Consider the following 14,215-nt stretch of genomic DNA (forward strand, 5'->3'; position numbering starts at 1 on the left):
GGGTAGCTAGTGAGAAGGGAGGGTAGGGAGAGGGTAGCTAGTGAGAAGGGAGGGTAGGGAGGGGGGTAGATAGTAAGAAAGTGTGAGAGGGGGAGAGGGGGTAGATAGTGTGAGAAAGTGGGGATCTGATGGGGGAAAATGCTGTTCCCCCCCAGATTTTTAGGGGTTCCTACGCCCATGTTTGAAGAACATTGACTTAAAACATCCAATAGCCCATATTGTAAAAAAAAACCAAAATAAAACCAGAGTGATGCAAATATGTTTTCACTTGGACACTTTTTGTCAGAGAAAGAAGTAATCACAAGTCTATTGGTAATTGTTCTGTTTGTTGATCAGCTGCCTGTTTACCATCATCAGCGACTTTGTAGGTCCGCTACAAAAAAAGAGAGAAAAATTCAACTTTTTTTAGCTCATTGTGCATGGAAATGTGTTTTCATACATAGGTATTGTGTTGGACTGCACCTGTTTACCGAGATGAAGCTTTAAGAGCTCTGCTCTTGCTCCACGGAGGACAATAAAAATGTATTTTAAAAAAAAAATAAAAAAATAAAAAAGAATGGATACTATTACTAATGTATTGGCCTAATGATAAGATATAAGAACCATTCAGCCTCGTGTAAAGACTCAAGATGTGGTTTTCAGATTCAGGATAGCCATACGCCTATCCCATGAATGTTTAAATTCCCTTACTGTATTATCCTCTGCCAATTCTGCTGGGAGCCTTTACCACCATCTCAGTAAAACAACCATGCCCTTAAATTCCAATGTTATTATTAGAGGGTACAGAGCAGTTTTATGATAGATATATTTTTGGCCATGATAGCAGGTATTGCAGTAAAATAAATTACTGATCTTTTTTTTTACAATGTTTGGCATAACTACATTATCTTATCAAACTGTGCATGACTTTTACTTTATGTTTTTAAATCTGTGCAATTTGCATTTGGAGATGTTGAATTTACAAGGCAGCGGGTATATTAAATGAGGAAAGTGAAGATTTGAAATGGAAGTGGAGAAGAAATGAGATAACTTCAGGATAATATATAACTATCTTTGCTTGGCTAATCTCTTGCAAATATACTTCCCCATCTGAAAGTATTGCCACACTTCAGCACATCACCACATCTCGTGCATGTAAATTGCTGGGTTATGGGCAGAGTTTAAAATGTACCTTTAAAGGGACCTCTCAGCTGTCATATACACATTGAGTGACCTTTTAAGAGGGCTAGATTTCAGTTTAATGGCATGTTTTGCAACTTGTAATATCTTGTTTGGTCAATAGGACAACATATTAAGAAGTCAGCTTTAGCAGGAGCTGCACAAACAATGAAAACAATAGCTTCTCCTGGAGGGGGGCGGCACCTTCTTACCTGGGAAGGGGGGTTCAGGTAAAGCCAAATGTCCCCATTCGCCAACACACACATAATACACTTACACACATGCTAACACACCCACACTAACACACACATCCTTACACATAAACACACACTCTAACATACATATATACTCACTCCCTCCCCACTGTCATATAATATTTAGTAACACCATGAATTGATTGCTTTCGTATTTACTCACCATTGTTTTAAAGAATTGGTTTACTTTGTTTTTCTTAATAGTCTTTTTGTCTCCTTCAAAACTAGCTATGTTTTGTTGACTCAGTCTGTTTGATTGATTCTGGTCCTCAGATGAAGGTCCATTAACAACTGATAATGTGAATGCTAAAAGAAAGAAAGAAAGAAAAGAAAATCATATTTGAAAAAAACAAGAAAATAAACTATTTTTGTGAGATATGTAAACATAACAAATAATTTTTATCACAGTCAATATCACCAATGTGGTGTTTAACATTTGTGTTCAATAAAATATTTGTGGGATTTTTAGAATAATTTTTTTCTGTGAAATATGATTTACCTTTATAATTTTTGGTACACGTTTTAGGGGACAAATAGAAAGTGAGGTCATACATCTTACTGTTGCTTTTATTCATTTTTTGAGCACCCACTTGAGGACTCTTTGGGCTTGGATTTATTATTATTATTTATTGTTTTATATAGCGCTGTACAATGGATTTATTTAATATGGGGATATATTTGGGGCATAAACATACCAGTGTCCGCAGTTAGCTGCAGCAATGGTTTTGATGAAGCAGCTTGAGTTAAAGTAAGCTAAGAACTGAACCAGCTAACTAAAGAGTCGTGGTATGAATTATTGATGTTTGCACAGTCAAATCACAGTCATACGCGCTAACAACTTTAATAGGGAGACATGTTGAAATTGTGCAACATATACTCTGTCAATTTGTAACAATGTAACATGGAGTTACTAGATTTGCAACCTACCTGGAATAGTTGGCATTGAGCGACTGGCAAAGCTCATTTGCTTGAGGACAGAAAGAACTTGAGGAGTTGCATCACGGTCTGAAAGGTTGGTGTCACTCATAAATTCATGTTTTCTTGACAGCTGTAACATTGCAAAATTAAAATATAATGTCACTTGATTCAATAAAATGTCAGTACATTCAAACAATATATTCTAATCACTTTTTACTATTTTTTATGTTTCTCATGTAAAGGACTGTTACCATAAAATTGAGGTATAATGGTAAAATCCTGTGTCCGAGACAAACTGCTCCTTTAAAAACATCCGAAAAATCAGCATTTTTAAATATACTTAAAATTTAGTGACAACGATTATCCTGCCTTTAATCGTAGCCTTGTTTGCAGAAAGTATAACCGAGTATAACAAAAAACATTTCTTGCATACCACTAGAATCTTATGGCTGGTGGCAAAGAAGTAATCTAAAGTGTTGTACTTTAGTAGTGGTATTTTATTTTAGCAGTATTATATCATTAGATGGCGGGATAAGACACACGTACATAACAAAAAACATTGTTACGTAAATAACACAGCATGGGACATACAGTATATAGTGCTACACAACAATATGAAGTTCAGGTATCAAAAGTTAAAGGGACACTGCTGCCATCACGTGCACATAAATGCATATGATATCTGAGTGGTCCCTTTACATTTCTATGGTGTGTCCCTTGCAAATGCATGGGGTGATTCTGTATAATCCCACTGTATGTGTTTGTCCCTTTGCCTGACCCTAGCTATATAGTGATATAATTACCGCCATTAAGCTCCAGCTTTGGCTTGGCTGTGAGCAGGAGTCTGTTCAGACCACAAGTGCAGAATGGGCTCCCACTGATTTTAATGAGTGAGCTTTCGTGCTACTGATTTTTGAAAATGCACATTAAAGTGCTTTAGTATGCATTTTTCTTTAGTGGGGCTGTCACGGACAATAAACAGTTCTTTTTACTAACATGGCAGCAGCATGGACCATAGCACAGGTTAAAAGGCAACCATTGCAGCTTTTACCATAAGTAAATGTATTTATTGAAACTCTCTATAGTCTTTTGTCAGCGTAATTGTTTTTGGAGGTAAACATTCAGCTAATGAAAGCTGAGATTGGTGTCAGGATCAGGTATGGGATCATCCAATCAGTTTCCCATTCTAAATTTCTTTTTCCTCACCCACTCCCTTTACCCCACCATCAGCATCTTAACAACAGGGTAGAGACAACATAACGAAGGGGAACAGTTCTTAGGTGGGTTTTTAATATGTACCTACATCATTTCATAACTTTGCAAGAACTATTGAAATACCTTATTTATAAAAACAAAACAAAACCATGTAACAAAGGATATCTAGAACAATGGCTTTGGAGATAGAACAGTGTACATCTGCAAGTGTGGAGTGAGAATTCAAACCACTAAATCTGCTTTCAGTTTAAATAATATCATATGACTTATACAAACAAAAAAGTGTAAAAAATTACAATTTGTATAGATCTGGAGTTTATCCCAAAAAGAACATAAATTAAACCATGGATGTTTTTAAACTCTGTATTTGCATTGGAAAGAAGTTGAAGAATTGAAGGAAGCAGATAAGCAAAATTCCCAGTATGAACATAAACCCATGCATCCATTACTTCTTGTAGGATAAATGTCAAAATGCTAAAGCATAAACTTTGCTTTAGCTTAAGGGCAATTATTACCAAAGGCTTATCGGTCAAGCTTTGTATTTATATTTTGTATGCTATTTAAAATGTATAGCATTCCATTTGGAAAATATTGTATTGTCAATCCTAGCCCATTTATTTTAAAATAAGAATTTTGTTTAAAAATGGAGTATTCTGATATAACATAATAAAACATTACACATAAGAACAGACATATGGGGGTTTGTGGGTGCAAAGCTTGAAAAGTACAGTGATAAAGTATCAAGCAATATAACGTACACGCTTTGTGTCTGATACAGAAGATTCAGGGGGAGTTTTTTCATCTGCAAATACCACACTGCTCCTTTTTGTTTTTTTACGTGATCTCCTTAATTTAACATCAGTCTCTGCATTCACTTGGAAAGTAGTTATTTCTGTTTCTTCATGTCTGGCCTTAGCCGTTACTACTTCAAGTTCAAAACTGCTGGAAGAAGAAAAAAATGAATAATGATACCAAAAAGCAAATACACCAAAACAATCTAGTATTTACATCAGAATTTCTAAAAATTTCATTTTTTATTGGTTATTTTGAACAAATGAACATAAAAGCAGGTGGTTACAGCCATCTTGGTGATTGTACAAACCTACAGAGGTAGTTTTTTTAAGGAATAGAAATATTTCCTGCATAGATAACAGAAAATCAAAAAAATTAATTAATTAAGCAGGTGAAAAGATTATTAGTAATTGCAGCACGGGAATTGCGTGCTGTGCATAGAGGAATGATACAGCAAAATATTATATTGTGGTCTACCGAGAAAAGAGGGAAAGTTTATGAGTATTTAAAGTTGGGTTCATTCACTAAAAGGAGAGCTAAGAGGAGAGTGTGCTGGAGAGTTGTGTTTGGTGTATGGTGTTGGGGAGAGTGTGTATATGTTTAAGTGCATAGTAGTAGAGTGAGGGTGTGTTACTGTACTGTGTTAGTATATGTAGGAATGTATGGTGTTAGCATGTGTTTGTTGGTGTAAGGAGTGAGCTTAGGGGTGCGTATGGTGCTAGAGTTTCCAGGATGAGCCTAGGGTTAGTGATGCAAGCAATAGGAGTGAGAAACCTGACAGTTTTGGGTCTTTGCAACGAAAATAATTTTCCTGCCAACTTCTTTAGAAAATTAAACCTAAGTTAACATTAATATTTTTATCATAATCTGAATCACAGTATTATAAATGGTTTGTAGCATTTTGTTAAACGGCAACAATCCTTTTCCATGCAACAGTGTTGGTCTCACCGGTGCCTTTCCATAAACTAAACACATAGTGTTTATTTGTTTTAAAAAAAACTTGATACTTGATAAACTGCTACATTTTAGTAAGATTTACCAGATTCTGCTGAATCCCTTCATGCATTTGGAAGAGAGACATCACCAACATTTAAAGGGCTCACACAGCTAACATATACATTAAAGTGCATATGATGGCTGGAGTTTGCCTTTAATTGATTTTGCCAGCAACTTGCTACAAAAGGGTCATAAACATTTAATTAAAATGTTTTATTGCAAGTTTACAATAATGGTAAGTAGATGATACAATGTTTCAACCCAAAGGAGGCTTTCCCCAATGAAGACTGGTAGAATTCGAGCATAAAGCCCTGACAAAAAGTCAGTCTTCATGATTTTAAAAATAACTCTTGTAATGCTGGCACTGTAAGAAAAAAAATGCCTGCACCGTTTAAAAGTGGAATATGATGGTGCTATATAAAACAATTAATAATACTATTAATAAGCTATGTATATAGGGCATTAATTATATATATTTTTGTTTCATAGTTTTGCGGGTCACTCCACATTTGAGGAAATTCGTTTATGCTGATTTAATTACATACATGCAGGTCGTATTTGTCTTGTATCATTTTCAGTTCACGTCAAGGGGATCTGGACACAACGTTCAGCTGGTTAAGCATAACTGAACCTAATTGTTCAATTGCTCTGACCTCACTTGGCTACAGAGAATTTTGCTTTGATCTGTCTAGACACGCAGTGAATTTACATTGAATATAGTTTTAAATATGAAGAAATTCAGAATTAGGTTTGTTAAACCTGTTAATTGTTTATGTGAACCTAATGCACATAATTTATTGAAGTTTGCTGTCTGCCTACTGGCAGGTAGTGGCTAGATACACTGTGAATGTGTGTAAAAGTGCACATACGTGCAAAGGAACTGACTACACACAGTGCTTTTTCCACTACCATTGGGTTCAGGATTAAACTCTATCAGTATCCTTTAGTACCAAGGCAAAGTGTTTCACACAGACACACTAAACATAGCAGTTATAGAATGGAAGCCTTAATAAATCTAATACAAAGCAATTTAGGTAGAAAAAATACATCTCATACGCTTAATATATCTCATGAAATAGGAACATTTAGGTAGACAAAAAAAAAAAAAACTTATTTCCAAGGTGATGATGAAATTACATTTTCATAATTTTCTCAATATTACACATAGAAACATTGAAAGTGACGGCAGATAGGAACCATTCAGCCCATCAAGTCTGCTCAACCTCTGCATATTTTCCTTGGTATCTGGCCTTATCTTATATCTAGCTTAGCCTTATGCCTATCCCATGCTTGATTGAACGCCTTCATTGTATTAACATCTACCACTTCTGCTGGAAGGCTATTCCATGTATCTACTATGCCTTTATGAATTAGTTTCCTGATGTTACTTTTGAACCTTTGCCCCTCTAGCTTATGACTATGTCCTCTTGTTGTTATGTTAAATAAATTATCTTCCTTTATCATGTTGACTCCCATTAAGTATTTAAATGTTTCTATCATATCCACCCCTGTCACATCTTTCTTCCAGGCAGTGGCGACTCTAGAAACAATATATAGGGGGGGCACACAAGATACTACAGTCAAACTGGGGGGGCATTCATAATTTCCAAAAGTAATGTTCTATGGAATTATACTTTTGTTATTGGGCTAAAATAATACTTTTTTTTTTCTTTTCAATTCACCGTTTATTAAAGAACAGACACAACCATACATCCAAGGTACATAGCACAAAAGGCGATGATACATGAACATACAGAGAGATAATACAATATGCAAGAGATCACAGTGGATACATGGCAGATAACAAAACCCCTTGAAAGAAGAGAAACAAGGAGCCCAAAGCAAAGGCCCCAGGGGTCAGGGCCAAAAGTACAATAGTACAGCAGTAGCCCACATCTAGGCCCCACATATCGTATCATTCAGGTGGAATCCCAGCACAGTAAGGACGGGAATTGAGCAAAGAACGAAAACGAAACAAAAACACACAAAAAAATATAAATACATCAACTGAGGTGGACGGACGGAGTACTAATAAGGCAGAATGAGGCTACAGAGGCCTCCAGGTATATGTGTGGAGGTAAAACAGAAATGCAGGAACCGTACGATGTAACGAAGCCTGCTACCAAGGACCTAGAGAATTAGGGGAAGCCAAGGGCCGGTGGGCTACCCACAGAAGTCCCCAAGACCCTATGAAAGGAGGGAGAGGACAGAAAGGTCTTCCAAGGAAGCAATTTAAGTCCATTCTTGTAGCCTCTACCTCTAGATGTCAGAACTAAGTCCTCCATTTGACATATAAAGTTAACCGTAGCTAGCCAGGCAGAAATAGGGGGGGAACAAGGCTGTTTCCAGAATCGAGGAATGACCGCCCTAGCGGCGTTAACCAGGTGGATAGAGAGGGACCTCTAGAAGGACCCCAGGCTCAATTCGGTGCGATGTAACAGCATACACTCAGGGGAGAAGGGAAAGTCTGGATCGCCCAATTCCATAATTAACCTCCCAAACCGTGGACCATAAAGGGCGAACCAGAGGGCATTCCCACCACAGGTGTAAATATGTGCCCTCTCCGGCCTCACATCTCCAACACTGTGGGAGGACCCGGGGAAGAAAGCGGTCCAGCTCCGCGGGAACCTTGTACCACCTTGTGAGCAATTTGTAAGCGGATTCCTGTAGCCTACACGAAGTGGCACCCTTATGTACAAGGGAACAAATCTGGGTCCATTCATCTGAGTCAAACGAGCGGCCCAAGTCCCTCTCCCACAAGCTAAAGAAGTAAGGCTTGGCCGGGATACGATGCGACAAAAACTATTTATATAGGACAGATAGGAGATGAGAGTGACAGCTAACGTCCGAGCACAGAAGGTCGAATGGTGTGAGCGGACGAGCCGGGTCAAAAGCAGGGATAAGATGGCCAAGCCTTAACACCCGTTCCCCGGCGGGAAGGAAATGACGAATAACGCCCTGAGAAAGCCCTGGGGGAAAGGCAGGGTTGGAGGAAACAGGAAAGAGTGGGCTAGGAGAGCCCATCCACCCCAATTTAGTGAGGTACTTTCTAATCACCCTTAAAGTCGGCGCAATGGTCGGATGGGACGAGAGGGAGGGAAACCTAGGTGGAGTCACCAGCCAAGGCACCGCAGAAATCTCGAGGAGAAACAACAAGCTTTCGAGGAGTACCCACTGCTTCGGAGTCCTGGCCGTCCACTCCACAACCCTGCGCATATGAGAAGCTACCCAATATCCATCAAGGTCTGGGAGACCCAGGCCACCACAGTCCTTAGGGCCAACCAGGTACTTAAAGGCCAGCCTGGGAGAGCGGTCATGCCAAATGTATTTAGTAAAGACCCTATGCCAAGCACGAAGGAACGATTTAGCAAGGTAAACAGGGAGGGTCTGAGCCAGGTAGAGAAACCGAGGCAGGATATTCATTTTCAATACCCTCCCAAACCAGGAGAAATGGGGAAAGGCCCACCTCCTCAGATCCGCCGAAACAGAGGCGAGAAGGGGAGCAAAGTTAACCGCCACCAGGGTAGCAAGATCCGAGGGTATGCGTACCCCCAAATACGTCATGCAGGTGTCAACCCAGCGCAAAGGGTGTGCGACCTTAACGGCAGCCTCAAGGTCAGGAGGAATATGGGACCCCAGAATTTCGGATTTTTGTAAATTAATTTTATACTGAGAGACAGAATGAAACGTCTGTAATTCAGTAGATAAATGGGAAAGGGAAACCAAGGGGTCCGACAACATGCAGAGCAAGTCGTCAGCATAAATGTCCATTTATAGCTTATAGTCGGTGCCAGCCATGGAAAGGCCCGAGATCCCAGGGTTCAACCGAAGAGCATTAGCCAGGGGTTCTAACATAAGAATAAATAGCAATGGCGACAGCGGACAGCCCTGCCTCGTGCCGTTTCCCAAGGGAAAGGCGTCCGAAAGCAGGCCATTCACACGCACCTGCGCCGAGGGAGAATGGTACAACGCCCTAACCTGGTGGAGGAAGCGGGGGCCAAGTCCCAGCCTCTCAAGCACCTGAAACAGGAAGAACCACGAAACCCTATCAAAGGCCTTCTCGGCATCGAGAGAGACCAGTAGAAAGGGAGTTCCGCGGGACTGAGCAAGGGCCAATAAGTTAAGGGCTTTGATGGTGCCATCCCTAGCCTCCCTCTCGGGGACAAAACCGACTTGATCACTATGGATCAAGCCCGGAATAAGGTGTTTGAGTCTATTGGCCAGGAGCTTCGCCAGAATTTTGAGATCCGTATTTATGAGGGATATAGGGCGGTAGCTCCCACAAAAATCTGCATCCTTCCCGGGTTTAGGAAGGACCGTGATATGAGCCTGATTAGAGTGGGGGTACAAGTGAGCTCCCATGGCTAAGGAATTAAAGAGAGAAACCATCTGGGGCCCAAGGACGGGCAAGAAGCTACGATAATAGAGCGGGGTGAACCCGTCAGGGCCAGGACACTTCCCACAAGGCAGGGACTTGACGACCTCCTCTATTTCGTCAAGACAGACCGGGGCGTTAAGCGCAACCTTATCTTCGGCTGAGATTCGCTTGTGTAAGTGTTTGGTAAGGTAAGTGTCCACAAGCGACTGTGTCTGAGGCCCAGGTCCCCCTTCAGGAGAGATATTATACAGCTTAGGATAATAATCGGAAAAACAAGCAGCAATGTCTTTGGAGACATAGTGCAAGGATCCAGTAGAATCCCGAATTCTGGGGATGTACGCAGCCGCTCTCTTAGCCCTAAGCGCCCGAGCTAAAAGCTTGCCCAGCCTATCCCCCAGCTCATAAAAGTGCCGTCTGGTAAGCAAATAACTACGCTGAAGCGTAGAATCCAAAAGCGACGCAAGTTGAGATCGTAGGAGTTTGAGTTGTTCTAGAGTGTCAACAGAAAGTGTAAGTTTATGACGCAATTCCAGGTCAGTAATCGAGTTGATTAAGTCTCTTGAGTTTGGAACCCAGGCGGATGAGATGGCCTCTAATGACAGCCTTATGGGCCTCCCAGACCATAGAGAGAGGGGTACCACGATCTACATTTTCCTCAAAGAAGTGGCAGAGGTGAGAGGAAAGCTCAGGGATGTACGTTGGGCCATCAATTAAAGTCTCGTTGAGCCGCCAGCACCAGACCTTGGGGGGAAGCTGCGGGAGGCGCAACGTGAGATGGGTGGGGGCATGATCCCCAAACGTCATGGAGCCGATTTCAGAGGAATGCAAATACGGGAGATGGTGGTGGGAGAGGAACAGGGCATCTATACGAGTATAGCGATTATGCACAGCCGAAAATAAGGTATAATCTAAGGTGGAGGGATGAAGCACACGCCAGGCGTCTATGAGTTGGTTAAGAACGACCATACGTTTAACCCTCTTAATTCGAGCGAATGAGATATGAGAGGACCCTGATGAACAATCGAGTCTGGGGTCCAGAACCATATTGAGATCGCCACCAAAAACGGTCAAGCACTCCTGGAAATCAGCCAACTTCGATAGGAGTTTGACCAGGAAAGGAACCTGGTCCTTATTGGGAGCATATACAGTGGCTAGCGTTATTTTATGCACCCCAAGAAAGCCTTTAACAATCAAACCCCTCCCCTCAGAATCCTTCCAAACCTCCAAGGCACGAAAAGGCAGTGAACAGTGTAAGAGGATGGTCATCCCCTTGGTTTTCGACTGAGGGGAACTGGAGAAAAAGGCCACAGGGAAGTTTCTGTCAGTTAGTCTAGGTTCCTTGGAGCTAAGGAAGTGCGTTTCTTGCAGAAAAGCTATTTTTGACTTATAAGAATGCAACACACGGAGCAGCCTGGACCGCTACTGCGGTTTGTTTAATCCCCTAACATTGAGGGAGGTACATTTAACAAGCGACCCAGACATTAGAGCACAAGGTGTACATGAAAGTAAAGCAAAAATGTATCCCAGAACCGTCCACCATAACAGGAAGAACAGGGGCAACAAAAAACAAAAAAAACAACAAAGAAGGGCACGAGAAGCCCGATGCAACAGCATCGAATTATGAGCCAACAGACCAAGGCATTGGTCCAAGACCTAGGATCCTGATCCATAGGACCAGGTAGGTAGGCTCTGGTGGGGGTGAGTGGCGCGGCACGTAAAAGAAATAAAGAAACCATTAAGATGTCAGGAAGGAGACGGGAGAAAAAAAACCCCAACCACATAGCGCCGAAGCACCCCCTCCATGTCACATGTAGAGCAAAATAAAAAGAAAACCAAGTACGTGTGTGCATGAGAGTGAGAATGAGTGAAGAGTGAAGAGTAGGCAAGTGTTAAAAAGGACAAAAGAGGCTAAAATAATACTTGATCATTCAACATGGGAAGCCTGAAGCCACAATTGAGTGCGACTAATCCTTGAAATAAATATTATAACACAATAAATAACTTTTCCACTAAATGATTTCAGGGCCTTGAACGTTTTGTCCCCTGAAGTCACTACAACTTCAGGAGGGCATTTTATCTATGGATAAATATAAATTAAATAATTCCTACTGTAAGTTAAGTGCCAGGAAACAGATGACCAAACACACACACCAACACAAGCTCTGTCACACAAACACCCAGACACCCACACCAGGACAGGCTCTGCCACACCGACAACCAAACACACACACACCAGGACAGGCTCTGCCACACAGACACCCACACACATCAGGACAGGCTCTGCCACACCCACATCCAAACACACACACACACACACACTGGGACAGGCTCTGACACACTGACACCCAAACATACACCCTAGGACAGGCTCTGCCACACTGACAACTGAACACACACACCAGGACAGGCTCTGCCACACCAACACCCAAACACACACCAGGACAGGCTCTGCCACACCAACACCTATACACACACACCCGAGGACAGGCTCCGCTACACTGATAACCAAAAACACACAAACAGCAGGACACAATCTACGTCACAGACGTCTACATCAGGATGGATTGTTTGTTTATACCCCCCTTAGTGTTTTTGCCCCTTGTGTATTGATGCCCCTTGCTGCCCATATATATTAATATTAGCCCCAGTTGCCGGTAGAAGCTTTGCATGTATAGATCAACTGAAATTCACTTGTGATCTCAGAACTGAAGGTATATATCAAATAAACAGAATCAGACATACAAATCCTGTATTTGCAGGTATACAATAGTGTCAGGAACCAATTTTTCGCTGCCTGAACCATGGCTTTTTTATACCTGTGGCGTTTACATCTGCGACCACTATTGGCCGCCCTCCGCCCTCTGGAGCACTCAGAACTCAGGTGTGCCTTGTTACTTGGGTTGAGCCATAGTCTACATCCAGCTGGGCCTTGTTACCTGGAGTACTCTGCCTTTATGAACCTGCCCTGCCCTTCAGTCAGGGCTTTTGTATTGAAGTCTATGGACCTTCCTGCTGTGGCTCTGCACCTGTACTGTTCCTGTTTCCCTGCTTTGTGGACTCCCTGCTTTGTGGACTCCCTGCTTTGTGGACTCCCTGCTTTGTCGACTCCCTGCTTTGTGTCCTTCCAAGTGGACTCCCTGCTTTGTGTCTTTCCAAGTGGACTCCCTGCTTTGTGTCCTTCCAAGTGGACTCCCTGCTTTGTGTCTTTCCAAGTGGACTCCCTGCTTTGTGTCCTTCCAAGTGGACTCCCTGCTTTGTGTCCTTCCAAGCGGGCTCTCTGTCTGTCGTGCCCTTCCGAGCGGGCTCTCTGTCTGTCGTGCCCTTCCAAGCGGGCTCTCTGTCTGTTTCTTGCTTTGACTGTATTACCCTCATTTGCTGGTCCTGTTATTTACATAAAATACACTGCATTACCTGGAATTCTGCTTGTGGTGTCTTTGTTTGCATAATCATGCACCGTGGGTTACATGCGCATGGGCTCCTACCCGACCTGATCACCCGTGTCCTGACACTATGCCTGTAATTTAGGGGGTTTTAAATATACCTTTTAATGACGTGTTTTTATGTGAATTCCAATTGATCTATACCTGCATAGCTGGGTTTTTGCGTTATTCTGTAGATCCATATCTATATATTTCCATACATTATTTATGTATACCTGCAAATACAGTGTATGTCTTATTCAGTTGATTAATACCTGCAATGCTGTTTCCATGTATTTATTTGATCTATACCTGCAATGCTACGTTTCATATACTATTTGTCAGGACTCGGGTGATCAGGTCTGGTAGGAGCCCATGCGCAGGGGATACTTGGGGTTCAGTATGTAACCCACGGTGCATGATTATGCAAACAAAGACACCACAAGCAGAATTCCAGGTAATGCAGTGTATTTTATGTAAATAACAGGACCAGCAAATAAGGGTAATACAGTCAAAGCAAGAAACCGGACGTATGGCAAAATAAATACTGGTAATAAGTAGACTTGGGCACCAGGGGGCTCTTCGTGTTCGTCTTCGTGCTCGTCTTCGGGGGGAAAAAAACCTTCGTATTCCGCGAATATTCGCCCGTTCCTGTCTTCTCTTCGGGCGAATATTCGCGGACATTCTTCGTGCTCGTTTAATCTTCGTTTCCTTCCCGGTTGCCTAGCAGGGGTTAATACGGGGTTAACAACACATCGGAGCAGCAGCAGCTGCCGTGAAGGAACGTGTGTGCAACTCTATTGGTCGTTTCGGCAGGGGGCTGGTCTGGCATCAACAAGTGAATTGCAGAACGCACTTCATTCGTTGATGGCAGGCCAGCCCCCTGCCGAAACGACCAATAGAGTTGCACACACGTACTGAGGTGTACTGTACACAAAATGACCTAGAGACAAATGCTCCAAGGAACTTGGCCTCCGTTTATCATACATACACAGTCACACATCCATAGATGTTTAATAAAAAAATAGGGATTATTTTACATTTTTAAATTGATTTTGGACCACTTGTAATACATGCCTAACATT

The 14,215-nt window shown here is 41.9% G+C and overlaps 1 protein-coding gene across 1 annotated transcript in view; it reads right to left on the minus strand.

Annotated features, from left to right (window-relative positions):
• Positions 1 to 298: 298 nt before the first annotated feature.
• The window catches only part of LOC149282561 (dedicator of cytokinesis protein 2-like), a 291,513-nt gene continuing 277,596 nt past the window's right edge, over positions 299 to 14,215 (minus strand). Inside the window, exons 49-52 of the mRNA XM_089498058.1 lie at positions 4,304 to 4,484; positions 2,340 to 2,460; positions 1,576 to 1,718; positions 299 to 373 (exon numbers count right to left, since the gene is read on the minus strand). Coding sequence (XP_089354184.1) covers positions 299 to 373; positions 1,576 to 1,718; positions 2,340 to 2,460; positions 4,304 to 4,484 — 520 coding nt within the window. The remainder of the gene's footprint in view (positions 374 to 1,575; positions 1,719 to 2,339; positions 2,461 to 4,303; positions 4,485 to 14,215) is intronic.

This window comes from Sceloporus occidentalis, unplaced genomic scaffold, assembly GCF_023333645.1.
Source record: "Sceloporus occidentalis isolate IW3139 unplaced genomic scaffold, rSceOcc1.0.p SCAF_112, whole genome shotgun sequence".
Classification (NCBI taxonomy): Eukaryota; Metazoa; Chordata; class Lepidosauria; order Squamata; family Phrynosomatidae; genus Sceloporus; species Sceloporus occidentalis.